Source organism: Elephas maximus, chromosome 10 (genome assembly GCF_024166365.1).
Source record: "Elephas maximus indicus isolate mEleMax1 chromosome 10, mEleMax1 primary haplotype, whole genome shotgun sequence".
In the NCBI taxonomy this organism is placed as follows: Eukaryota; Metazoa; Chordata; class Mammalia; order Proboscidea; family Elephantidae; genus Elephas; species Elephas maximus.
In genome coordinates, this window is record NC_064828.1 from 117,524,752 (window position 1) to 117,550,678 (window position 25,927).

General features: G+C 52.3%; 1 protein-coding gene across 16 annotated transcripts; it reads right to left on the minus strand.

Annotated features, from left to right (window-relative positions):
* Window positions 1–2,327: 2,327 nt before the first annotated feature.
* Window positions 2,328–25,771, minus strand: LOC126084143 (uncharacterized). Of its 16 annotated transcripts, none has more exons than XR_007518963.1 (14): window positions 20,822–20,843; window positions 15,717–15,967; window positions 15,032–15,596; window positions 13,946–14,069; window positions 11,888–11,980; window positions 10,953–11,053; window positions 9,879–9,971; window positions 8,493–8,625; window positions 7,988–8,101; window positions 7,484–7,639; window positions 6,618–6,793; window positions 5,863–5,957; window positions 3,803–4,007; window positions 2,328–3,462 (listed from the first exon to the last, which is right to left on the minus strand). XR_007518963.1 is itself a non-coding variant. In XM_049898411.1 (12 exons), the coding sequence occupies exons 1-11, from the start codon at window positions 21,015–21,017 to the stop codon at window positions 5,894–5,896; spliced, it is 1,815 nt and encodes a 604-aa protein (XP_049754368.1). In that variant the 5' UTR covers window positions 21,018–21,150; the 3' UTR covers window positions 2,328–3,423; window positions 5,863–5,893. The 16 variants fall into 16 exon arrangements, 3 of the variants coding, with proteins under 3 accessions (XP_049754368.1, XP_049754366.1, XP_049754365.1); XR_007518962.1 differs by lacking the exon at window positions 20,822–20,843 and adding an exon at window positions 16,889–18,091; XR_007518961.1 differs by lacking the exons at window positions 15,717–15,967; window positions 20,822–20,843 and adding an exon at window positions 25,622–25,771.
* Between the last annotated feature and the right edge of the window lie 156 nt (window positions 25,772–25,927).

The window sequence follows — 25,927 nt, forward strand, 5'->3', positions numbered from 1 at the left end:
ACACCCATGTTTATTGCAGCTCTGTTTACAATAGCAAAAAGCTGGAAGCAACCAAGGTGTCCATCAACGGATGAATGGGTAAATAAATTGTGGTATATTCACACAATGGAATACTACGCATCGATAAAGAACAGTGACGAATCTCTGAAACATTTCATAACATGGAGGAACCTGGAAGGCATTATGCTGAGCGAAATTAGTCAGAGGCAAAAGGACAAATATTGTCTAAGACCACTATTATAAGATCTTGAGAAATAGTAAACCTGAGAAGAAGACATACTTTTGTGGTTACGAGGCGGGGAGGAAGGGAGGGTGGGAGAGGGTTTTTTATTGAATAATCAGTAGATAAGAACTGCTTTAGGTGAAGGGAAAGACAACACTCAATACATGGAAGGTCAGCTCAATTGGACTGGACCAAAAGCAAAGAAGTTTCCGGGACAAAATGAATGCTGCAAAGGTCAGCGGAGCAGGGGCGGGGGTCTGGGGAACATGGTTTTCGGGGACTTCTAAGTCAATTGGCAAAATAATTCTATTATGAAATCATTCTGCATCCCACTTTGAAATGTGGCGTCTGGGGTCTTAAATGCTAACAAGCGGCCATCTAAGATGCATCAATTGGTCTCAACCCACCTGGAGCAAAGGAAAATGAAGAACACCAAGGCCACACCACAACTAAGAGCCCAAGAGACAGAAAGGGCCACATGAACCAGAGACCTACATCATCCTGAGACCAGAAGAACTAGTTGGTGCCCGGCCACAATCGACGACTGCCCTGACAGGGAGCACAGCAGAGGACCCCTGAGGAAGCAGGAGATCAGTGGGATGCAGACCCCAAATTCTCATAAAAGGACCAAACTTAATGGTCTGACTGAGACTAGAGGAATCCCGGTGGCCATGGTCCCCAGACCTTCTGTTGGCACAGGACAGGAACCATCCCCAAAGACAACTCATCAGACATGAAAGGGACTGGTCAGTGGGTGAGAGAGAGACGCTGATGAAGGGTGAGCTAATTATATCAGGTGGACACTTGAGATTGTGTTGGCAACTCTCGTCTGGAGGGGGGATGGGAGGATAGAGAGAGAGGGAAGCCGGCAAAATTCTCACGAAAGGAGAGACTGAAAGGGCTGACTCAAGAGGGGGAGAGCAAGTGGGAGTACGGAGTAAGATGTATGTAAACTTATATGTGACAGACTGATTGGATTTGTAAACGTTCACTTGAAGCTTAATAAAAGTTAATAAAAAATAAAAAAAAAAATGAACAGAGGATGTGAACAGACATTTGCCACGGATCGAATTGTGTCCCCCAAAAATGTGTGTATCCATTTGACTGGGCCATGATTCCCAGCGTTATGTGATTGTCCCCCATCTTGTCATCTCGTGATTTTCCTACGCGTTGCAAATCCCGCATCTAGGATGTTAATGAAGGGGGTTGGACAGCAGTTGTGTTGATGAGGCTGGACTCAACATATGGGATTGGATTGTGTCTTGAGATGGTTTCTTTCGGGATGTTAAAGAAAGAAGTGAGCAGAAAGACAGGGGGACCTCAGACCACCAAGAAACAGTGCGGGGGGTAGAGGGCACGTTTCGGACGTGGGGTTCCTGCACGGAGAAGCTCCTAGTCCAGGGGAAGACTGATGAGAATGACCTTCCTCCAGAGCTGACAGAGAAAACCTTCCCCTGGAGCTGACACCCTGAATGTGGGCTTTAACCTACTTTACTGTGAGGAAACACATTTCTCTTTGTTAAAGCCATCCACTTGTGGTATTTCTGTTATAGCAGCACTAGATAACTAAGACAACATTTCTCCAGAGAAAATGTACAAATGGCCAAAAAACACATGACAAGATGTTCAACATCATTAGCCATCAGGCAAATGCAAATCCAACCACAATGAGATACCACTTCACACCCACTTGGATGGCTAGAATCAAAAAGTCAGATAATAACAAGCGTTGAGGCGGACGTGAAGAATTTGGAACTTTCATACATTATTGGTGGGACTGTAGAACGGTGCAGCCACTTTGGAAAAATGGTTTGGCAATTTCCTCAAAATGTTCAACCCACCAATTTCTCTCCTAGAGAAATACCCAAGAGAACTAAAAACATATGTTCCCACAAAACTCATAGATAAATGTTCATAGCATTACCAGTCATAATAGCCAAAAAGCGGAAATAACCTAAAAGTCCGTCAACTGATGCAGGGTAAATGTAGTATTGTCAGACAGCGGGCTATTATTAGGCAATAAAAAGAACGAAGAGCGGATACCTGCTACAACGTGGATGAGCCTGGAAAACATCATGCTGAGTGAAAGGAGTCAGACACGAGATCACATGTTATAATGTTCATTTTATATGATGTGTCCAGAACAGGCAAGTCGACATAGATAGGAAGCAGATTAGTGGTTGCCTGGGGCTGGGGTGGAAACCCTGGTGGCCTGGTGGTTAAGTGCTAGGGCTGCTAAACAAAGGGTTGGCAGCTCGAATCTGCCAGGCGCTCCTTGGAAACTCTACGGGGCAGTTCTACTCTGTCCTATAGGGTGGCTATGAGTCAGAATCAACTCGACAGCACTGGGTTTGGGTTTTTTTTGGTTCAGGGCTAGGGGTGGGGAGAAAGGCTGACAGGAGGGTGACAGCTAAGAGTAATTAAAAACCAAACCAAACTCCTTGCCATCCAGTCAATTCTGCCTCAAAGCGATACAATAGGACAGAGTAGGACTGCCCATAGGGTGCCCAAAGCGGAAATCTTCACGGAAGCAGACTGGCACATCTTTCTCCCGCAGAGCAGCTGGTGAGTTTCAACCGCCGAGCTTTCCATTAGCAGCCGAGCGCTTTAGCACTGAGCGACCAGGGCTCCTAGCTAACGGGTACAGGGTTTCTTTCTGGAGTGATGAAAATGTTTTAAAACTGATTGTGGTGGTGGACACAAAATTCTGTGAAAATCCACCGAAGTGTAAGTTTTAAATGGGCGAATTGTATGGCCTGTGAATTACATCTCAATGAAAGTGTTACACTGCCTGGTCCTGTGTTTCCTTCTGTTATACATAAGATCACTGTGAATCGGGACCAATTCCATGGCATCTCACAACAACTATAACAAAGCCGTTACGATAAAGAAAAAAAAAAGGAGCAAGATTGAGCTGCCAGGGTAAGGGGAGGCACCCTGTGGGCTCCAGCCCACTCCCTGGCCCCTCCCAGCTCCACTGTCCCTCAGCAGGGCACCTTCCTCCCCACCACATTCCGGGCCAGGAGCAGGTCTGATCTGTCCTTGACTGTCCCAGTCTTTGAGGTGGACGATGCAGTGGGTAGTTTGTGCTAGCGGCAGTGAGTTTTCAGGATTCCTTCCAGTAGGTGAGTCCAGACTTGAGCAGGATGGCTTTCTTTCTGAAGACAGGCAGGGCAGACAGGAGGGTCTAGGAGCCAGGCCTTAAAGTAGGAGGAGGATGTCAGAGGGTGGGAAGGCCGCTGCAGAGAGGTGGAACAGGATATGCAAAGACACAGAGACAAGAATCTGTTTGAACTGTATGATCCTGCGTTTTTACTGAGCGGAAATGATCCGATATAAGCAACTTCACGTGGTTCAGGCTAATACAGGCGCTCAGGGAGGAGAGGGGCCCATGTGGGGTGGCCAGAGTGGTTCTCAAGGTGTGTCCCGTGGAACCCTGGGGACCTGTGATCTTTCAGGGAATCTGAGCTGTGAAAACTCTTTTCATAATAGTTGTTGCTGTTGATAGGTGGCATGGAGTAAGCCCTGACTCAGCAGAATCAAACATTGGCAATCTTAATAGTAAACAAACAAACAAACCCATTGCTGTCCAGTGGATTCCAACTCCTGGAGACCCCAAGTGTTACAGGGTAGAACTGCTCTACAGGGTTTTCTTCGCTCTCATCTCTATGGAACCGGGTTGCCAGGCCTTTCTTCCACGGCACCAACCTTAAGCTTCGTAGCTGAGAGCGAACTTTACTCCACGCAGGGGCCTGTTCATCACAGTCATGGCTTAACTTCTTTGCTGTTGGTAAAAATGCCGGCACCTTAGCAGGAATCAAACCAAATGTTACAAAGTTCCTTGTGGGTCAAAGATCCCCTCAAAGCACAAGAGAGACTGAGGGATTTTAACGGTACAGATTAGAAAAACTTCATCAATATGTTTCAGATTCCACTTTGTGACTAACCTTTAAAAAACTACCACTAGTCCGGTTCTGGTAGAGTATCAAAGAAGAGGAACCCCCGCGAGGCACAAATAGTTAAGCTCTACACTACTAGCTGAAAGGTTGGTGGTTTCAACCCACCCAGAGGCACCTCGGAAGAAAGGCCTGGCAGTCTGCTGTCAAAAGGTCACATCCTTGGAAACCCCCTAGGGAACGCAGTTGTGCTCTGCACACACGGGGTCACCTTGAGTCGGAACCACGTTGATGGCAACTAACAACAGCAACGACATCAAAGGAGAATACCCACAATTATCTAAGAAGGGTATTAAAACACTCCTCCCTTTTTCCACAAGTGTGTGTGAGACTGGAGGGTTCTTGAACATGTCAGCCCGAACAGCAAATCACAGCAGACTGAAGGCAGGAGCCAACGTGAGAACCCAGCTATCTCTATTCAGCCAGACGTGAAAGAGATTTTCAAAAGTGTAAACCAATGCCACCCTGTTCGTTAAATTTCTTTTGTTGTTTCTGAAAATAGTTCTTTTTTCATTTCAAAAACATTTTCAGTGCTAACACATTATGGATCCATTAACGTTATTTTAATATAAATTATTTTAGTGAATTACAATCCTTAAATAAATATTCACTTATTTACTATGAGGAAACCCTGGTGGCGTAGTGGTTAAGTGCTACGGCTGCTAACTAAAGGGTCGGCAGTTTGAATCTGCCAGGCGCTCCTTGGAAACTCTATGGGGCAGTTCTGCTCCATCCTACAGGGTCGCTATGAGTCGGAACCGACTAGACGGCAGTGGGTTTGGGTTTTCTGCTATTTGTTATGAAATGTATTTCTTTAAACATGAAGAATATAAATGGTCGTTCAGTTTATTTGTTAAATCACTTAAGGAATAGTTAATTTGCTACTGGTCTTGGTCACCCGGTGCAGCTGCAACACAAACACCACAGCTGGTGGCTTTAAAAAGAGAAATTTATTCTCTCACAGCCCGGAGGCTAGAAGTCCAAATTCAGGGCGTCAGCTCTGGGGGATGCTTTCCCTCTCTGCAGGCTCTGGGGGAAGGACCTTGTCTCTGTGAGCTTCCACTCTGGGGTGATCTTCATGTGGCTGGGCATCTCTCTTCCCCCATCTCTGCTTCTCTTGCTTGCTGCTTCAATCCCTTTTATTTCTCCAAAGACATTGACTCAGGATACACCCTAAGCTATCCTGCCTCATTAACATAACACAGACAACCCATTCCCAGTGGAACTATAACCACAAGCATAGAGGTTAGGGTTTGCAACTCATATTTCAGGGGGACACAATTCAATCCATGACACTACATTAATGAATTGATATCATTTTAAAGGAATAGATAAATAATATAAGTGAATTGATCAATATTTCCGTTTTAATTTCTAACACAGTAAATATCGATAGAGATAACCACATAAACAACTGTGAGTTGAGGTCTCAATAATTGCTAAGTGTGTGAGGGGCTCTGAGACCAAAATGTTTGAGACCCTCTGTCCTAAAGCAGGAGGTGTTGCCCCTGGTCAGCGACACAGGGCCCACCTGATGCACCTGGACTCACACTGGGACTGGCCCACTCACCTGGTCCCCTCTGCGACCCCCGGGCCACCCCACCCAGGTCTGGACCCCACCCTGCTGCGACCAGTGGAAGAACCCCCTGGAGGCCGGGGGTGACGGCCCGCACCCAGGGTCACCTTGTCCAGCTGGAGAGCAGGGTCAGCAGCATCAGCAACAGCAGCACAAACAGGACCAGCAGGACCTGGCTCCTTCCTTGACCTTGGGGTCCTGCCTGCTCAGGACAAGGAAAGAACGTCTCTGTACACTTGAGCGCAGCGTGTGAAAGCCTCTGAGTGTGCATGGAACCGTGCATGTGTGCATGTGGGTGCACTAGTGTGTGTGTGTGAATGTGCACCTGTGCAGTGTGTGAGCACGGGTGTGTGTGAGTGCACGTATGAGCACGGGTACATGCACATGTAACCATGTGTGTGCCCACGTGTGAGCACAAGTGTGTAGTGTGTGAGCATGTGGGTATGTGCAGTCTGAGTGTAGACGCACACATGGGTGATCGCAGGTGAGTGCATGTGTGAGCAGAGGTGTGTGCATCTGTGAGTGCAGGTGTGTGCCTCTGTGAGTGCAGGTGTGTGCGTGTAAGAGCACAGGTGTGCACACACATGAACATGGGTGTGTGCCTGTGAGTGCAGGCATGTGCAGGTGTAATCATGGGTATGTGCACGTGTAAGCATACATTTGTTCACATGCGCCTGTGCAAGTGTGTGTACACGTGAGAGGGAAGGTGTGTCCACATGTGAGCACAGGTGTGTCCAGATGTGAGCAAAGATGTGTGCTGATGACCCACGTATGTGCACATGAAGGGCAAGTCAGTGGGCACAGTCACCCCACCCCCCAGGCACACCTGCACCCTCGGCCCTGCTCTGCCCCTGCCTCTTACCTCAAGTACCCTGGGAACTTCTGGTTGAAGTCGGTCAGCCAGCGGTCCACCCTGTCTGGGCTCAGACACTCGCCAGGCTGTAGGACCCCCATGATAAGCCCCTGCATCTCATCCAGGTCGGGACTCTGGTGGGCCATAGTAAGCGGTCTGCTCTCCGCCAGGCTCTCTGGACACTGCTGAGAAGAGGGCAGCGTCACAGAGGTGCCGTCTCTGTGGTTAGGATGCTGCTGGGAGCAGGGGCACACTGTGATGTCATTGCCCCAGCACCCTCCACAGGCTGTCCTAATGTGGCCCTCGGTTCTCACCAGCCCTTGACCCCCACCTGGTCCTGCCCCTCCACTCCTCTCCCTCCCACCTCAGCCCCCAGGTGGGAGGGAAGGCACTTAGCACTCATCCCAAGAGTTGAATTTAAGGCTCCCGAACAGCAGGCCTGAATGTGGTGGGGTGAGGGCCAGGTATGGGCAGGGGGCAGGGTAGAGGAGGCAGGGTAGAGGGCGCAGGGGACAAGGGATGGGGACAGGGGAGAGATGATGGGGAGAGGGGAGGGGACAAGCGATTGGGCAGGGGGCAAGGACAGGGGATGAGGGCAGGGGGCGGGGGATGGGGGCAGGGGGCATGGAACAGGGGATGAGGGGGAGGGGACAGGGGACAGGGGATGACGGACAAGGGACAGAGGATGGGAGGATGGGGGCTGGGGGCAGGGGATGGCATGGGGGGGTAGGAATGGGGGCAGGGGGCAGGGGGCAGGGGGAGGGGACAGGGGAAGGAGGTAGGGAACAGGGACAGGAGGAGGGGGCAGGGAAGAGTCAGGAACTGAAGAGGGCAGTGGAGCCCCAGGCTGGCCCAGCCCAGGGTCTGCAGCTCACCTCAAGTCTTCTGAAGACCTTGTTCAACATCAAGATGTCAGTGTCCACCTGATTCCTGAGGACCCCCGACTCCTTGGGTGCCAGCTCCCTGAGATGGACCGCCAGGGCCTGGACATACTCCCCGATGACCGCCTTGTGCAGACTCCACACAAGGCTCTGCCCCCAAAAGACGAGAGGCCGGGTGAACGCTGTCCAGGCTGGCCAGCAGCCGGAGAGGACCTCCCTCAGGTGGACGTGGAAGGTGTGTCCACAAATGCCCTCTCAGGCAGAACCATCAAGGAGTGCACCTTGAGTTTGTGGGGTGCCCTTCAGCAAGTGGGGTCACCCTTGTGACCAACTGTCCCTCTGCCTGGTGACACTGGGGCCCTTCTAGTCCTGCTCAGCTCTGCCCTGGGTGTGGTGGGGGTCCCATCCTCCGCAGAAGACCAGCTTGCATGAGGGAGGGTCAGGGTCCAACCAGCCCACCTCCCTCTGCCACCCATCGCCCCTCCCCCAGTCTCCTACCTTGTAGGTGGGCGAAGGGTGCATGTTGGGGCGGCCCTCCAGGCCCTGACACAGGGACCTCAGAGCGCTGACTAGCTTGTTGTCCTTCCTTCCAAAGTGGTCCTGCAGGAGGCTCTGGGGACGGGGGGGTTGGACATCACTGGATGTCACTGTCACCAGACGCCACCGTGGCCCTGAGCACCCCAGGCTGACCCTACTGCCTGAGGCCGGCACTCTTTCTCCCTTCCACCCTCCTCCCCTCTAGCCCCACAGACCCCCTCTCTCCCCGGCTGGGGGGCACTGTCCTAAACCAGAGGAGCCCGAGATGTCCCCACTTTCCTGTGCCCAAAGCTCTGCCCAACCTCCTCCTCCTGCTTCTGGGCATCTAAGGACGTTGAGGGCCACAGCGGCTCTACCCTTCCCACAGCCTCCCTGGGCCTCTCTCTCCCCTCCGTCCCCACTGCACCCTCCTGCCAGGTCCTTCAGGAGCAGAGAAGACCCTGCGCCAGGGCTGGGGGTGCGTCACCTGGCACTGGGCTCTGACGCCCTGCAGAAGGTGGTCCTGGCCGACTTGTTCCACGCCATCAATGGCACCCTGCGCGGCCCTCTCCAGGTCGTCCTGGGGCCCGTGCACCTGGGTCAGCTCACACCACGTCTTCCTGTTGGGGGAAGCCCAGGGGCCATGGAGCCACAAGCCAGTCCCCGCCCAGGGCCGCACCTGCCATGCCGCTCAGCGGAGCACCTCGGACAGATGGGAAGCTCAGGCCCCGCTCACGCTTTTCTTCTAAAGTGGCTATCTTGCCCTCATTCTTTTTTCCCCCCAAACGTATTTATTTAGGAAGTATCATATCCACCTGGAGCCCTGGTGGCGCAGTGGTTAAGAGCTCAGCTGCTAACTGAATGGCCGGCAGTTGCAATCCACCAGCAGTTCCTTAGAAACCCTATGGGGCAGTTCTACTCTGTCCTATAGGGTCACTATGAGTCAGAATCAACTCAACAGCAAGGGGTATCCTAGCCCCCTAGCCTAAGATGCCAAAGGCTCTGTGCAAAGCTTCTCCCCAGAAGGGGCCCCTGGAGGGCAACTGGCCTTTCCTGAATAAAACCACCAGCTGTGTATGCGCGTGGGTGTTCATTCCCCTTTGTCTACACAGATGGTGCCAAATCTGCTCTCCACACCATTGGGCCCAGGACTTCAGGGGTTACCTGTCTGCCTGCCTGCCCACTCACCTATGCGCCTGCCCACTTGTCTGCCTTCCCGCCTACCTGCCCGCTCACCTGCCTTCCTACCTGCCCACCTGCCCAATCCCCTGCCTTCTCATCCACCTGCCCACCTGCCCACTCACCTGTCTTCCCGCCCACCAGCCCACCTGTCTTCCTGCCCACCTACTGTCCCACCTACCTGCCCACTCACCTGCCTTCCTGCCCACCTGTCCACCTGTCCACTTACCCACCTGCCTTCCCACCACCTGCCCACTCACCTGCCTCCCACCCACCCCCCCATGTACCCACTCGCCTGACTTCCTGTCCACCTGCCCAGTCACCTGCCTTCCCACCTACCTGCCCACTTGCCGACTCACCTGCCTTCCTGCCAACTGGCCCACCTGCTGTCCCACCCACTTGCCGATCTGCCCACTCATCTGCCTGATTGCCCACCTGTCCACCTGCCCACTCACCCACTTGCCTTCCCAGCCACCTACCCGCCTGCCCATTCAACTGCCTTCCTGCCCACCTGTCCACATGCCCACTCACCCGCTTGTCTTCCCACCCACCTGCCCACCCGTCCACTCACCTGCCTTCCGCCCACCTCTCCACCTGCCCACCTCCCCACCTGCCTGCTTCCACACTGGCCCACTCACCTGCCTGCCCAGTTGCCCACACACCCTCCTGGCCCAGCCCCCGCCCGCCGGCGCACCTGAGGACGCAGCAGTTTTCCAACACGTGCAGCTCAGGGAAGGTCCCCGGGCCCCAGTGCATGCTGAGAAATCTTTCTGCCTCTTTAGGGTACCTGTGATGAAAGGTGGAGATGCCACCTTGCCACACCGGGTGGCAGGCTCCACCCTGCTGGCCAGAGACTGTCTCCTCTCTCAATGTAACTACCTGTCTTTATAGAACCACACACTGTCAGTGGTGACAACTCTGATGTTAACAACGCAGCCATGATCTGCAGTGCACTTGCTCTGGGCCAGGCACCGAAGCCAGGCGCTTCCTAAGGCTTTTTTCATTTAATGCCCAGTGCAGCCCTTTGAGGTAGAGAGGAGAGAGACAGGGACAGGGAGAGTAAGACGCAGAGGAGAGATGAAGGCGGGGGGAGGAAGGGGAGGAGGAAGGGAAGAGGAGGAGCAAAGGGAAGAAGGAAACAGAGGGGAGAGGAAGGCACTGCCCAGCGGGGCCCAGAGCAGGAACTGGCAAGTGAGGCACTCACCTTGGCCACAGAATGGCCACGCCATGGCCAAAAAGTTCAGTAATCTCGATAAATAGCAACTCAATGTGGTATTTTCAAAATTCAAAATTAATGGCAAAGAGAAACCCACAATCAACCAGATACCCAAATGTCACATGAAGATGGGCCCCAGCTTGAACTCTCCCCGCTCACCTGTCTGGGCTGCCCCCATCCCACCCTCACTGCCCAGTACGGGGGCCACAAGCCACAGACGGTGCTTCAACTTAAATTAATTAAAATTAAATAAGATTTACTATTGTGCTGCCGGCCACACATCCAGTGCTCAACAGCCACACCAGCCAGTGGTGGTCATGCTGGCCGGGGCACACACAACCCAGCCATTATCGACCTGAGCAGCCCACAGGGCCAGACGGGGGAGCCACAGCCTGCCCTACCCCGCCCCCGCCTAGGGAATTGGCCAGCCCTGGGGTGCATCGTGGTTTGGGCCACCACAGCTGGGTGGGCTTATGAAGCCCCCCCACTTAGCTTGATGGTTCCACCCCCTATGCCTCCTCCCTACCTGGGTGGGGACACCTTTTCTCTTACCTTTGCAGAAACTTGGAAAATATCTCCATAACCTTGTCTTGAACCCGGCTGGTGATGGGCTGCTCCAGGTCCTGGCATTCTCTCATGGGTGCCTCCAACAGCTGTTGATGGAAGCCACCAAGCTCTCAGGGGGACTAAGCCTCAGAGACTGGGTGCCATCATCCCTCTCCTCAGCCTGCCCCTGCCGCCACTGCTATGCCTGCCTCGCAGAGGGCATCGAGCACAGAACCCCACCCCCGAACTTGTGGCCCAATTCCTTGTTCCCAGGGTCCTCTCTCTTGCATCCCACATTGTCCTGCGTCCCAGCCGAACAGTGTCCCCAGGCACAGCCAGCATCCCCTGTCACTGCTTGGCCAGACACTGCCCCACCCCCACCTGGAGCTGTCATCCTTCCCTTCCCGTGCTCCCCGCCTCACCCCCAGCACCTATGAACAGGCACCTTGGTGTCAACGCATCAAGGAAGTTCTCAGCTAACTTGCATCTTCCTCCCTTGCCTATGAAGAAACCCTCCACCCTAGCAGTCAAGAGAAGCACCAGAAACCCCAGCCCAGACACCACCCCCAGTGGGGGCCTCACGGACAGCCACCTCTGTGCAGCCCCTACTGACTGAGGCCTCAGGAGCTGCCAGGTTCCTGGAAGAGGCCCCCTGAATACTCCCCACACCCGGCACCGAGCCCTCAGCTCATGAGCCAGTTCTCTGGGTTGGGCCCTGGCTGCTCCCACCACCCTACCTCTGCTGACACACCCAGACACCCCATTTACCCCAAAGCTGTCCCTTACTCAGATGCCCCCGACCTCCACAGGTTCAAATATGCCAGCCCAGTTAGGTCACCCTGAGCTCCCCCTGCCCCACCTAACACCACCCCCGAGCCTGGCCACAAAGGAAGTGCCATCAACCTCCACCAGGGACTCCGAAGGGGCAGGCTGGCATTTACCTCAAAGATTTCCAAGAACGTCGGGCAGGGAGACTTGGCCCACTGTCTCGTGTCACAGCTTAGGACCTTCTCGAAAGCATTTTCTACCTTGTTCTGTCCAAGAAACAGTAAAGTGACTTCCACCTCAGTCTTCTCCCGGCCTGGCCACAGCCCCTGGACCGTTGAGGCTGGGGGTGGGAGCCACGGGGGCTGAGGACTGGAGTGAGGGGAAGGCCTGGAGCAGCCCCGGGGGACACCAGCCAGGTTAGTAGGAACCTTCCTTGAACTTGGGCGAGAAGTCCTGAGCAAAGACTGTCCTCCTTGGCCTCTCTCGCCATCAGGAGCTGGCCTGTGAGGTCCATTCCAGGCCCCGTCCTCCTCTCTCCCTTCCCATGTGGCTGGCTCTCTGTTGGGGGAGCAGAGCACCCACAGCGGCTGGGAGCTGAAACGGGGCATCCTGGGCACCCAGGTCATAGGCTGCCAGGGCCCAAAAGGCTTGGCCAGGCACCGGGGGTACCCAGGCCTGGGAGACCAGGGCTGGATGGGAGGGTCTGCCCCCAGGAAGCTCCTCAGTCCTTCCCTAGCCCCGCCCACCCACTCCCCATGAGGCCAGAACAGTCCAAGAGTTGAAGTAAAGCCTGTACTCTTTAACATAAGGAGCCCTGCTGGTGCAGTGCTTAAGTGCTCAGCTGCTAACCTAAAGGTCAGTGGTTCAAACCCACCAGCCACTCCACGGAAGAAAGATGTGGCAGTCTGCTCCATAAGATTACAGCCTCGGAAACTCTATGGCACAGCTCTACTCTGTCCTTATAGGATCACCATGAGCCAGAACGAACTTGATAGCAACAGGTTTGGTTTTTTGATTCTTTAACATGCTTGGCTACTAACTGAAAGGTTGGAGGTCCCAGTCCACCCAGAGGCGTCTCGGAAGAAAGGCCTGGAGATCTACCTCTGAAAAATCAGCCACTGAAAATCCTATGGAGCACAGTTCTACTCTCACACACGTGGGGGCGCCGCGAGTCAGGGTCCACTCCATGGCCACTGGTTGGTGGGGGGGATTCTTTAATCCAGCCCAGGCTAGAATTTAGCAGCTCCGCAGAGAAGTGTGAACAGCCAGTGCTTCAAGGAGACAGAGCCCTGAGCTCAGCTATCACTCTCCTCAGCAGCCAAGGAAAAGGTTGGCTGACATTTCCGTGCCACTCACTGGAAAAGTGGTTAAATCTATACTTATTCTCCATCTTGTTGTCACAAGGTTGAGTTTCTAGGCCTATTAATACCCAGGGCCGAGAGCTCTCTTCATTCCCAAAATTCTCCCACTTGTCCGCTCCTTGGTGCCTAAGCGCCCGTCATGGGAGCCACATCCATTCAAAACGATGGTCGTGGGAAATTGTGATGTGCCCATGAGTCCCACCTGCTCACCATGGAGCAATTGTATCCACTCGCCTTGCGACAAGGAACTTGCCACCTATGAACCTGCGGCTTTGCCAAACCCACTCTCACGGTGCATGTGTGTGTGTGAGTGTGTGCATGTGTGTGAAAGTGTGTGTGAGCGTGTGCATGCATGTGTGTGAGCATGTGTGTGCGAGCAGTGCATGTGTGTGCAAATGTGTGTGAGTCGTGCATGTGTGAGCACGTGAGTGTGCTTGTGGGTGAGTGTGTGCATATGTAAACATGTCTGTGTGCTATGCATGTGTGTGATTATTGCATGCATGTGAACGTGTGTGTGAGCATATGCATTGTGTTTATGTGAGCATGTGCATTGTGAAGCCGTGAGCACATGCGTGTGCTCGTCTGCATGTGTGTGTATGTGAGCGTGTGCGTGTGTGCACATGTAGCTGGACCTCACTTACTAGTCAAGGCAGCATGACACATGATTTGGGCTTCTCCCCATGTGCTACTTTGTCATGACCCCGGCTCCCGGGTCATTGCTAAGCTGCAACACCCTGTCACATTTCCCGTGTCAGTAGTCAGGGTCAAGACTCGGCTGCCCCACCCCAGGCTGGGGACGGACGCCAGCCTAGCACTCGGGGCCCACTCGGGCCACCGTACCCTCCGCCTTCTCCCCTACATGCCATTTACCTGGATCAGCTCCACCAGCTTCTCCTGCAACTGGGACATCCAGGTAACGAAGACCAGCAGGTCCAAGAGGCTCCCTGCCTGGGAGGCACGGGAGGTGGGAGGCACATTCTGAAGCTTCTCCCTGCTGGAGGGAAGGAGCACGAGAAGTGCAGAAACAGGGAGGGGCAGGTGAGGCCAGGGCTGGGTCGTGGGGGGCAGCTCAGAGCTAAGAGCAGTGGACTCCAGGTGGGACCTGCTGGGGAGCCTCACCAGCCTCCAATGCCCCCCGTCCCTGCTCTCAGGGCTGGGCAGCAACTTGAGAGGCATTTGGGGAGGACAGATGGGAGCAAAAAGCTCTGCTTGTATAGACGAGCCTCGACGGTCCTACGCAAGACTCGGCCATGTGCTCCCTAAACACACGCACATGCTACCATGTACACACATGCATGTACATGTACATGCTCACACACTCACATGCATGCAATACACCTACACACAGCGTACACATGCTCACATGTATGTAAATGCATGTGCGCCTTTACATACACACATGCTCACGTGTACACATGTCTGTTCACAGACATGTGTGCTCACACACATGCACATACCCCCAAATGCTCACATGTACACATGTCCGCTCACACAGATGCGTGCTCACACACATGCACATACCCCCACACATGCTCACATGTACACACACCTCTGCTCACACACGTGTGCTCACACACATGCACATACTCCCACACATGCTCACATGTACACACACATCTGCTCACACACGTGTGCCTCACACACATGAAGTTATGTGAAACACACAACACTCTCATGCATGGACATATGTGCACACGTGTGCACATACATAGCCCAGGCACACACATGCACACCACACGCTGTGCACCTCCATGCATCCCATACACCCCACACACATGCATGTGCACATACGCACACTCGCACTCATGCACAGACTCTCCCTAGGCCAGCTGAGGCCACCCTGCCCTGCCTCCCCCACCCAGGTGGCTCTTCTAAAGGCCTTCTTCCAACTATCGCCGGGGCCGAGGTCCATCACCAGAAAGCAGTGGCCTCGCCCAGGACCCAAGGAGAGCTCACCCCCACTTCTCAAACAAGATCTTCTTGCTCCACTTGTACAGTTCAGAAGCTCCTGTCCATTCGTTGCTGCAGAAGCGGATGAGCTCTGAGAGGTTGCTGACGAGGACATCCTGGAAGCAAGCCCTGTAGCGGACCCAGAGGCTAGGTCCCAGCTGCTCTACCCGGCCGGACCCCAGGCTCTGCTCCACGGCCTTCTCCAGCTTCCCCAAGTATGGGCTCAGCTGGTCATGAGGGCCTGGGGTGGGGATCCGGGCCTCAGCGTCCCTCCTCAGCAGTTTCTCTAGCTGGCTGCCCCAGGTGGCAACACCACTGGCCTGGAGGTCACTAGTCTCCGGGGTCTGGGGGTTACTCTGAGCCCAGGCCACGGCAGCCACCACCGACTCGAGCTGTGGCTCCAGCTCTCTGTGTGGCCCATGATGCTCCAGGGCCTGCTTGACCACCTGCCACATCCTCTCAGCCACAGCCTGGAACTGGGGGCCACAGTCCTCCCCTTCCATGTGGCCTGATGAAGCAATGCTCTGGCAGGCTTCCAGGAACCGACCTTCCATGATTAACTTCTGCAAGTCTGGAAGAAAGGGGTCCAGGAACAATGGCTCAGAAGGGGCCTTGGGAACAGGGAGAAAGGGTGAGGCAGGGCAGGAGGGTACTGCCTGCCCATGAGTGTTAAAGCTTAGTTCTCACTCACGTGAGGATGTTGATGTTAGCGCCATGGCGTCAGCCTGACTCCTGAGACCCCATGTACGAGAGAACAAAACGCTGCCCTGTCCTGCACCATCCCCGTGATCAGACTGTTGTGATCTACAGGGTTTTCACAGTTGATTTTCAGAAGTAGATTGCCAGGCCCTTCTTCCTAGTCTGCCAAGGCTGTGAATCCTTGCAGAAGCAGACTTACTCATCTTTCTCCCATGGAGCGGCTGGTGGATTTGAACTGCTGACCTTTATGTACAATGGAATATTATTCAGCCGTAAAGACACATGAAGCTCTTACACATGAACATTGAAAACGTGCTGCGGGAAATAAGCCAGGCACAAAAGGACAAAGATTATACAATCTCGCTTTTGTGAAATATCCAGAATAGGCAAATACGTGGGGACCAGAGTTCCTGAGCGGTCACCGGGGCCTCGGAAGAGCGGGGAAAGGAGGAGTCACTATTGAAGGACCACTGAGCTTCTGTTTGGGAGGAAGGAAATTGCTCAGAAATGGATAATGGTGACGGTTGCCCAACACAGGGAATGTAGTTAATGTCACTGAGTTGTACACTTCAAACTGGTTAAAACAGCCAACTTTTTCTTCTATATTTTACCACAATAAAACTTCAAAAAAAAAAAATTTTGTTTTTTTAAAATCAACATTTTGCCTTCTCCCAAGTGTGGGACCCATTCATTATTCTTTCACAGAGCCATTCCAGGAGGCAGCGGTGCCACGCCTTTTTCTGCCCCTCCCTCACAGGGTGCCCGGGTCACTCAGAGCTGCCCATTTCCAGCCCCTTGCACAGACACTAAATGCTCCTGCCGAGAAACCCCAGCCCCGAGCCGCCCTCCTCAAAAGTCAGACCTTGGAGCTCAATGCTCTGGCCTTGACAGCCTGAGTGCTCAGAGGGAAAGAGGCCTCGTCTGGGGTGGACACAGCCCCGCCACCCCCATCCACCCCCTGGATAGAAGTCTCCTGCTTGTGCCCTCAGCTCCCCAGGACAGGGTGAGGCCCCCTAATGGCCCCGTGGCTCTTTCCTACCTCACCTCACTGCCCCACCCCCAGCCCACCAGCGGGTTGCCCTACATTCCTGCAGAGCTCCCACCAGCACCCTGTTCCAGACCACCACCCCCACAACCCCACAAGCATCTGTCAGTTTGCCTCACTGTGGGGGATGGGCTGTTCCTGTGATGCTGGAAGCCATGCCACCGGTATTCAGATACCAGCAGGGTCACCTGTAGAGGACAGGTTTTAGCTGAGCTTCCAGACTAAGACAGACTAGGAAGAAGGGCCTGGCCGTCTACTTCTGACAAAAGTTACCCAGTAAAAATCTCATAAATAACAGCGGAACATTGTCTGATATACTGCCAGAAAATGAGCCCCTCACGCTGGAACCCAAAACCAAGCCCATTGCTGCTGAGTAGATTGCGACTCATAGCAACTCTATAGGACAGACTAGAACTGCCCAATAGGATTTCCAAGGAGTGGTTTGGTGAAGTCAAATTGCCAGCCTTTTGAGTAGCAGCCATCGCTCACTAACCACTGTACCACCAGGGATCCCTCAGGTTGGAAGGCACTCAAAACACCATGGGAAAGAGCTGCCTCCTCAAAATAGAATGGACCTTTATGACATTGATGCAGTCAAGCTTCTGGGACCGTCACTCGCTAATGTGGCGCCACTCAAAATGAGAAGACACAGCTGCAAACATCCATTAATAATAGGAACATGGAATGTAAGAAGTATGAATCTAGGAAAACTGGAAATCGTCAGAAATGAAATGGAACATGTGCAGATCAATATCCTAGGCCTCAGTGAGCTGAAGCAGACTGGTACTGGCCATCCTGAATCAGGCAATCGTATGGTCTACTCTGCCAGGAATGACGAATTCAAGAGGAATGGCATTGCATTCATCATCAAAAAGAATACTTCAAGATCTATCCTAAAGTACAACACTGGCAGAGAAAGGGTCCTGTAGGGTTACTACCTGTTGGAATTAACTTAATGGCCATGGGTTTGGGTGTTTTATTTTGTTTAGCACATAGATAATTCTCCAAAAGAGCCCAAGACCTAAGGCAAAGCAGTCTCCTGTAACTTGTTTACTAGGCTATTGTTTGACCTACAGGTGACTCCAGCTCCTTCAAGGCTCAAGGTTCAAAAGGACACCTCAGGGCAAATGGCCTGAGTCACCCCAACTCCATGGACCCCAGAAATCTGGTTTACAGGAGAACTGAAATGGTTTCTCAGTTTGAATACAAAATGAATGTAAAAAAAACTCCTTGAGAATTATTATGTTGATTGAATGTTTAGACATGTTGAAACAGTAACTTTTTAACTACATTGGGTTAAATAAAATATATCCGTGCTATTAGATGACTTGAGGTACTTACTGATGAAGATCAAAAGCCACAGCCTTCAGTACGTTCAGTATGTTCAGGGTTACACCTCAACATAAAGAAAACAACAATCATCACAAAGGACCAATAAGCAACAGCACGACAAACGGAGAAAAGATTGAAGTGCCAAGGATTTCGTTTTACTTGGATCCAGAAGCAACACCCACGGAAGCAGCAGTCAAGAAATCAAATAACTTTGCATTGGGCAAATCCATCTCAAAAGACCTCTTTGAAGTGTTGAAAAGCACAGATGTCACCCTGAGGACTAAGGTGGCCTGACCCAAGCCATGGTGTTTTCAATCGCCTCATACGCACGCAAAAGCTGGACAATGAATAAGGAAGACCATAAGAAGAACTGACGCCTTTGAATTGTTGTGTTGGCAAAGACTGTTGAATATACCGCGGACTGCCAGAAGAACGAACGAACCTGTCTCGGGAGATGTACGAGCAAAATGCTCCATAGACTCAGGGATGGGGAGACTGTGTCTCACATACTTTGGGCATGTCATCAAGAGGGATCAGTCCCTGGAGAAGGACATCACGCTTGGTAAAGTACAGGGTCAGTGAAAAAGAGGAAGACTGTCAGTGAGATGAATTGACCCAGTGGCTGCAAGAATGGACCCAAGCATAACAGCGATCCTAAGGATGGCGCAGGGCCGGGCAGTGTTTCCTTCTGTGATAGGTAGGGTCACTGTGAATTGGAACCAACTCAATGGCACTTGACAACAATACCCATGCACAGGTTACACGTGCACACACGCATGTCATACTTTCACACACCTGTACACACACGCACGTATCACACACACTCACACTCACCCAGGCGATCAGGAGAGGCCGCAGCTGGCACGACTAGTACCCACATGCCCTGCACAGGCCCCGGCAGGCTGCCGGCAGCTCTGACAGTCGCCCTGCGTCACCAGCCAGCAACATGCGGGGCCTAGCAAAGGCCAGAGGGGAGAGGGAGGGAAACGGCTCTGCAAAAGTGACCATCTGCAAGGACATCCCCACATCACCAGGCACGGGAAGAGTGAGGGTGAGAGAGACCCCTCGAAGGTCCCGCCACCTGCAAATCAGCTAATGAACACTCGTCCTTGAGTCAGGTGATGATGCCGGTGACGGCCTCCAGACACCAGAGAAGGAAAGGCAGCTGGTGACACCTTCCCTTGAGCCCTGGGTTCCCAAAGCACTTCCAGAGCCTCCCACTGCTCATGGAAGATAAACTGTCATCTCTTCAGGAAAAGCTTCCCCAGGTCATAAAAGTACCAGCTCCTGCTGGAACATCAGCCTCCCACAAGCCTGCCCTGGTCCACAGCCTGAGACAGAGCAGCCCCTGGTCCTGGGCACCACTCGGCATATCGGGGGGTTCCCTGAGCACAGACCCCCTGCTGGATCACGGGGGCACAAACATGGATCACAGATGCCCCTCAAAGAGACCCAATGCACAGCCCTCCCTCCACCCCACCCCTGCGCCAAGAGCCAGGGCTAGACTCAGCACCCAACACCAGATGCCTGGTTTTGAACACTGGCCACACTCTTCCTGCACAGCCTTGGGCAAAGGCCTCAACCTCTCTGAGCTCTTATTTCATCAGCATTAAGATGGGCTTCTCGTGAGGGTTCACTCGGGCACCCATGGTGGGAGGAGGTGGCTGATGGCTGTTCTAGTCATGAGTTGTCACCGTGGTGTCTCTGAGCCCCAGGGGTGCAGTCCCCTGCTCCAGCCCCATCACAGTCCTTACCGTGGTGGCTGGTGATGGTGGCTATCCTCCCACCCCATGTGGGATCCCACGGGAGTGAGAAGGAAACATCTTATTAAGCACCTACAGATCTAACCAGATTTGAGAACCAAGTCCAGAAACCCCAGAACCAGGTCATAGAACGCACCCTCAAGATTCTGTCCCTCCAGAACAACTGTCCCTGCCAAAATCTGTCTTAGGGTTCTCTAGAGAAATAGGGCCAGTGAGAGATACACGTGCATGTATAGACACATTCAGAGCTCCGCTGCTAACCAAAAGGTTGGCAGTTCAAAACCACCCTCCTTGGAAACCCTAAGGGCAGTTCTACTCTGTCCTGTAGGGGCTCTATGAGTCGCACTCCACTCGACAGCGACAGGTTTGTTTTTATATATATACAGGAGTCGCTGGCTGGTACAAATGGCTAAGCACTGGACTACTCGCCGAGAGGCTGGCAGTTTGAACCCACCCAGAGGTGCCTCAGAAGACAGGCCTGGCAATCTGCTTCTGAAAGAGCAGTTCTACTCTACACATGCAGGGTCATCATGAGTCGGATTTATTTTGAGGAAATGGCTCACTCAATCGTGGGGCCTGGTGAGTCCAAAATCCCCAGGTCAGGTGGTGGGCCAGAAACTCCAGCAGTCTTATCTATTCACGGTCTTGAAGCAGAGTCCCCCTTCCTCAGGAAACCTGTGGTTTTGCTCTTCAGACATTCAACTGGACGAGGCCCACCCACATAATGGAGGGTGACCTGCTTAGCTTAAAGTCACTGATTTAAATGCTAATACGTACTTCCTAGGAACACCTAGATAGTATCTGACCAAACACTGAGCACATCACCGGGCCATGTGGGCACATGGCACTGAGCACCACAAGTCCCTTGTCCCTGCAGGCAGCACCTGTCCAATCAATCAGGGAGAGATACAGAACAGGGGGGATGAAGAAACAAATGAACAAAAGTGGAGCTCGTACCTATCTTTGTTTCTTGAAGGAGAATATCTGTCTCAGGTCCTGTCTTCCCATGAGGTCTGCGCCAAAGCCCTTTAATCCGCGTGAACAGCTTGGGCTTTGTCAGGTGCCCGTGCACCCCTCTAGGCTTTTTCTGTCCCGACTCGCTGCCTGGGTCCTCCTCGTCTATCCTCTCCCACTTCTTTCCTTTGTGCTCCATGTTCCTCTCGCCGCCCCTGCCCGGCAGCCTGGACCTGCAGGCCCTTCCCCAGATCCAGCTCTCAGGGACCTGAACTTCTCACTTTTACTCTAGAGCTTTATATGAGCTCTGAGTCACTGGGTTTGTCCTCAGTCTCTACCAAACAAAGGGACACGGGAGGTGGCTGGGCCACTGCCAGAGGAACTCCCTCTGGGACTGAAATACAGAAGTCAACACCCAATTACAATTTCCCAGATTGCACTGACCAGGGTTTTCCAGAGCAAGGACTGTGTGGGTGGGGTCATTATTCGTCCCAGGGTGCCTCCCTGAAACGGTGGAATCTCGGGGCAGCCCTAGGCCAAAGTGAAGGCAGTTCTGTTAGGTGACCATGCAAAGCCCAGGGTCTCGGCCGACATTGCCCACCTGTACTGTCACAAATTGAGAATCAACAGTTGTTCACAGGTCATTGACAAAGAAATTACTCAGGGCTGTGGTTTCTTTTTGTAGTCTCTGAGTGGTGCGAATGGTTATCCTGCTCAGCTCCTAACTGAAACTTTGGATGCTTGAGTCTACCAAGAGGTGCCTTGGAAGAAAAGCCTGGTAAGCTACTTTCAAAAAATCAGCCATTGAAAACCCCATGGAGCACAGTTCTATTTTGACACACATGGGGTTGCCATGAATCAGGGCTACCTCGACAGCAAGTAGTAACTGCTCCTCGTTGTTTCTTTTTAACTGACAAGGCTATGGTTTTCAAAGCCCCATTCACCTGGGAACTGTTCACCTGCCCAGGTGGGTGGCTGGGGGCCTCATTTGATAAAGGGAGACACTGAGGCACACCTTTGACTTTGGGTTAGAACTTCCCAGGAGGCCTTAGTGAGATCCCACCAACAGCAGTTATCACTCAAACTCTGGAGTGGGTTTTATTTCAACGTGGCATGAGGTAGGGATCCAACCTCATACTTTCCCTGTGCAAAACCCTTTTTTCCAGCTTCAGTTGTTAAGCGGTGCCTCCTTTCTGTGTCCACCTGACATGCTACTTCTTTCATATACGCCCAACGTTTAAACACAGATATGTCTGAATCCAGGGCTCCGCTTTATAACCACTAATCCCGAATTCTTGTAAACATGCTCAGGCATCTCCTGTCTTTAAGGAATGCCTCCTGGACCCCATATACACTGTATGAGTTTCCTCTGGCTGCTGTAACAAATTACCACAAACTTAGTGGCTTGAAACAGTACAGATTTATTATCTTTCAGTTCTGGAGATCAGAAGCCCAAAATGCATCTCACAGGGCTAAGGTCAAGGTGTTGGCAGGGCTGTGAGGCTCTGGGGAGAATCCGTTTTCTTGTCTTTTCCAGATTCAAGATGCGACCTGCACAGCTTGGCTCAGGGCCCCTCCTCCATCCTCAAGTGTCTGTTGAGTCCTTTTGCGTCCATCTCTCACCTTCTGTGCTTCCTCACTGGGCCCACCTGGGTAACCCAGGAGCATCACCACCCTACCTTAAGATCAGCTGACTGTTGTTGTTAGGTGCCGTGGAGTCAGTTCCGACTCACAGACCCCATGTACAACAGAACAAAACACTGCCAGGTCCTGCGCCTTGCTCACAGTCATTGTTATGCGTAAACTCACTGTTGTAGCCACTGTGTCAGTCCATCTCATTGAGGGTCTTCCTCTTTTTTGGTAACCTCTACTTTACCAAGCATGATGTCCTTTTCCAGGGATGGTCCCTCCTAATAACATGCCCAAAGTATGAGATGAAGTCTCGCTTTCCTCGCTTCTAAGGACCATTCTGGCTGTACTTCTTCCAAGACAGATTCGTTCTTTTAGCAGTCCATGGTATAGTCAATATTCTTCACCAACACCACAATTCAAAGGCGTCAATTCTTCTTCAGTCTTCTTTATTCAACGTCCAGCTTTCACATGCATATGAGGCCATTGAAAGGTCAGCTGATTAGCAATCTTAATTCCATCTGCACTTTTGTTACCCCTTTGCCATGTAACCTAACATGTTCACAGGTACCAGAGATTAGGACATGGACGTCTTTGGGGGACCACATCCCCCTTTAGCTAAAGCCTCTCTCTCTTCAACTTCACAGAACAGCTTCTGAAACACTTAGGATCTCACACTCTCTCTATTCACCCCTCCACAACCCTCCACCCCTCGTCTGAAGAGCAAGAGTCTTTCTCTTGCCCTCGGCACCATCGTACAATCCCATGGACCTCCTCATTAGGAAATTGGACCAATTTTGCATCTCAGAACACTCCTTCTATGTACTTAGTATGCGGCTGAGCAGCGCCGGTTAACGGCTGAATGCCCTTCAGGTCCTCATTGCGTGAGCCAACTCCCGTCTCTAAGACAATTCCCTAGGCCTGCTTTGGTTTATGTGTCGTTCCCTGAGTACATTGCTTCCTGCTCACAGAGACAGAAGCAACACGTGTCTACACTTCATTAAGACACAGATGTCGTTGTTAGTTGCCACTCAGTCAGCTCTGACTCATGGCAACCCCATGTACAACAGAATGAAACGTTGCCCGTTTTTGCTCCATCTTCACGGTCTTCGGTATGCGAGAATCCATTGTTGCAGCCACTATGTATTTTGAGCGACTTCCAACCTAGGGGCTCGTTTTCTAGCATTATATCAGACAGTGTTCTGTGGTGACCCATAAGGTTTCCACTGGCTGATTTTCAGAAGTAGATTGCCAGGACTTTCTTCCTAATCTGTCTTAGTCTGGGAGCTCTGCTGAAGCCTGTCCACCATGGATGACCCTGCTGGTATTTAAAACACTGGTGGTATGGCTTCCAGCATCACAGCAACATGCAAGTCATTACGGCACGGCAAACTGAGATATAGTTTATATATTGTCAAAATATAAACCCTATTTTTTTTATATATATATTTTGACACTGCCCTGATTATGACAGTGTCTTAGGCTGGGCTCTCTAGAGAAGCAAAACTGGTAAAACACATAGATATATATATATAGAGAGAGAGAGAGGGATTTATATCAAGAAAATGGCTCACACCGCTGTAGAGATTGGAACATCCCAAGTTCGTGGGTCAGGATAGAAGCCTCTCCTAATTCATGCAGCTGCAGGTGCCAGCTAACCCAAAGATTGGCAGGTCAGAGAGCAGGGCTCTTGCTCACAGGCTGTGAAGATCGATGAATCCCAAGATCAGCAGGCATGACCACAGGTAAGCTGCTAGCTCGCCCCAAGAACCGGAGAGCAGATAACAGGAGCCAGCTGCAGGATCCAGCGTGAGCAAAAGCCCCCAAACCTTGCCAGAATATTTGCTTATATTTGATGCAAATCACATGCTGAAGGAAACTCCCTTTCAACTGATTGGCTACTCACAGCAGATCCCATCATGGGGTAATCACATACCAAATTTCAACAGGGAAGTGATCAGATTATACGACTGCCAAGCCTCTGAGAATCGTGGCCCAGCCAAGCTGACATAGTCTTTTTTTTTTTTTAATTTTTATTGTGCTTAAGTGAAAGTTTACAAATCAAGTCAGTCTCTCATACAAAAATTTATATACATGATCACAATCTTAACCATCTCAGTCAATAAACAATTTCAGCCCGTCCTTCGACTCGACGGCAGTGGGTGGGTTTTACCATATTCCGCCATGTTTTGTATTGCACAAAAGGGTCTCCCACAGCATGCTGAGCTTTTCACGGACAGCCTCCTGTAATTCTCATGACAACCCTGCTGGTTAGGCGCTATTTTACAAAAGAGGAAACTGAGGTTTCAGGGAAGTGAAGTGGCTCCCCCAGCAGGTCTCCCAGGTAGAAGGTGCCATTGCCAAGATGCAAACCCCTATTTGGAATGCTGGGAGGATGTCTACTGATCTCACGTACCCCTTTTTCGTGATTCAAAAGGTATCTGGGATGTAAGAAAGCACATGTTCTCAGAGTCCAGAGCAAGCAATCCCTTCGGACTGCCTGCAGGAAGTTTAGACAGATGTGTTTTCACAGGTCAAAGGCTTGGATGGGAGCACTCAGCTCAGGCGGAGGGGGAGAGCCGCAGTGGCCCAGCAGAGGGTGCCACAGGGAAAGTGAGGGTCCAGCAAGAGGCTTGTGACATGAATGTCCACTAGCGAAAGTCTCTAGGCACCCCAGATGAACAATGGTGAATGACCGTAGTGCCTATTTCTCATGCACGGAGGTGGTGGACCTCCACATCGTGCCTGGGTCTGGAAGCCTAAGGACAGAGGCACACCTCAACTACAGGACCCCCACTCTTCAACATAAAGTCTCGTGACCCCCACGTCTGGGCAACATGCACCGTTGGCAGCTGGAGGGGGTGGGCAGGAGATGTGCTATGAGAACAAAGCCAGCCTACCAAGTTGGCTTCTGCTTCCCTGGGACTGCCCAAGCACATGTTTCACACAGCCATCATTGCCCAGCCCTGAAGTTCCCAGCCCCTGTAAACCAACACCCCCCAGGTGTACAAGACCCTTCCAGAGGCAGCACTACACAAAGGCCGCCAGGAGCACACCTGCAGTTAGACAAAGGTAGTCACGCTGGTTTGCTGCAGCAAGGAAGAGAGGGAACCAGGGACCAGTGGGGTGTCCCATGGGGGCACAGCAGGATTACCCTGTAAGTAAAGTACTCACGGGCCCAGTCGTGCCTTCGCACCAATCTGCAGTGCACCATTTCACCCGTCCCCCACCACAGCAAAGATGTGGTAAAACCCATGAGAAATAGCTTGCCACAGATTAGCAAGTAAACACAGTTAAGCCCGTGTGTACCTTGCTCAATGCTAGCCAGTGTGTATAGTGCTCAAGGGTTAATCCACCACTGCGTGGGGGAGTCAGGAACAGGGTGTTATTCAAAACAGGGGCGGGGGTGCGGGGGACAGGGGATGGGAGACGGGGGGGGGGCATCCGGTGGGAGTCCCCTGAGCCACCACATCACCTCAG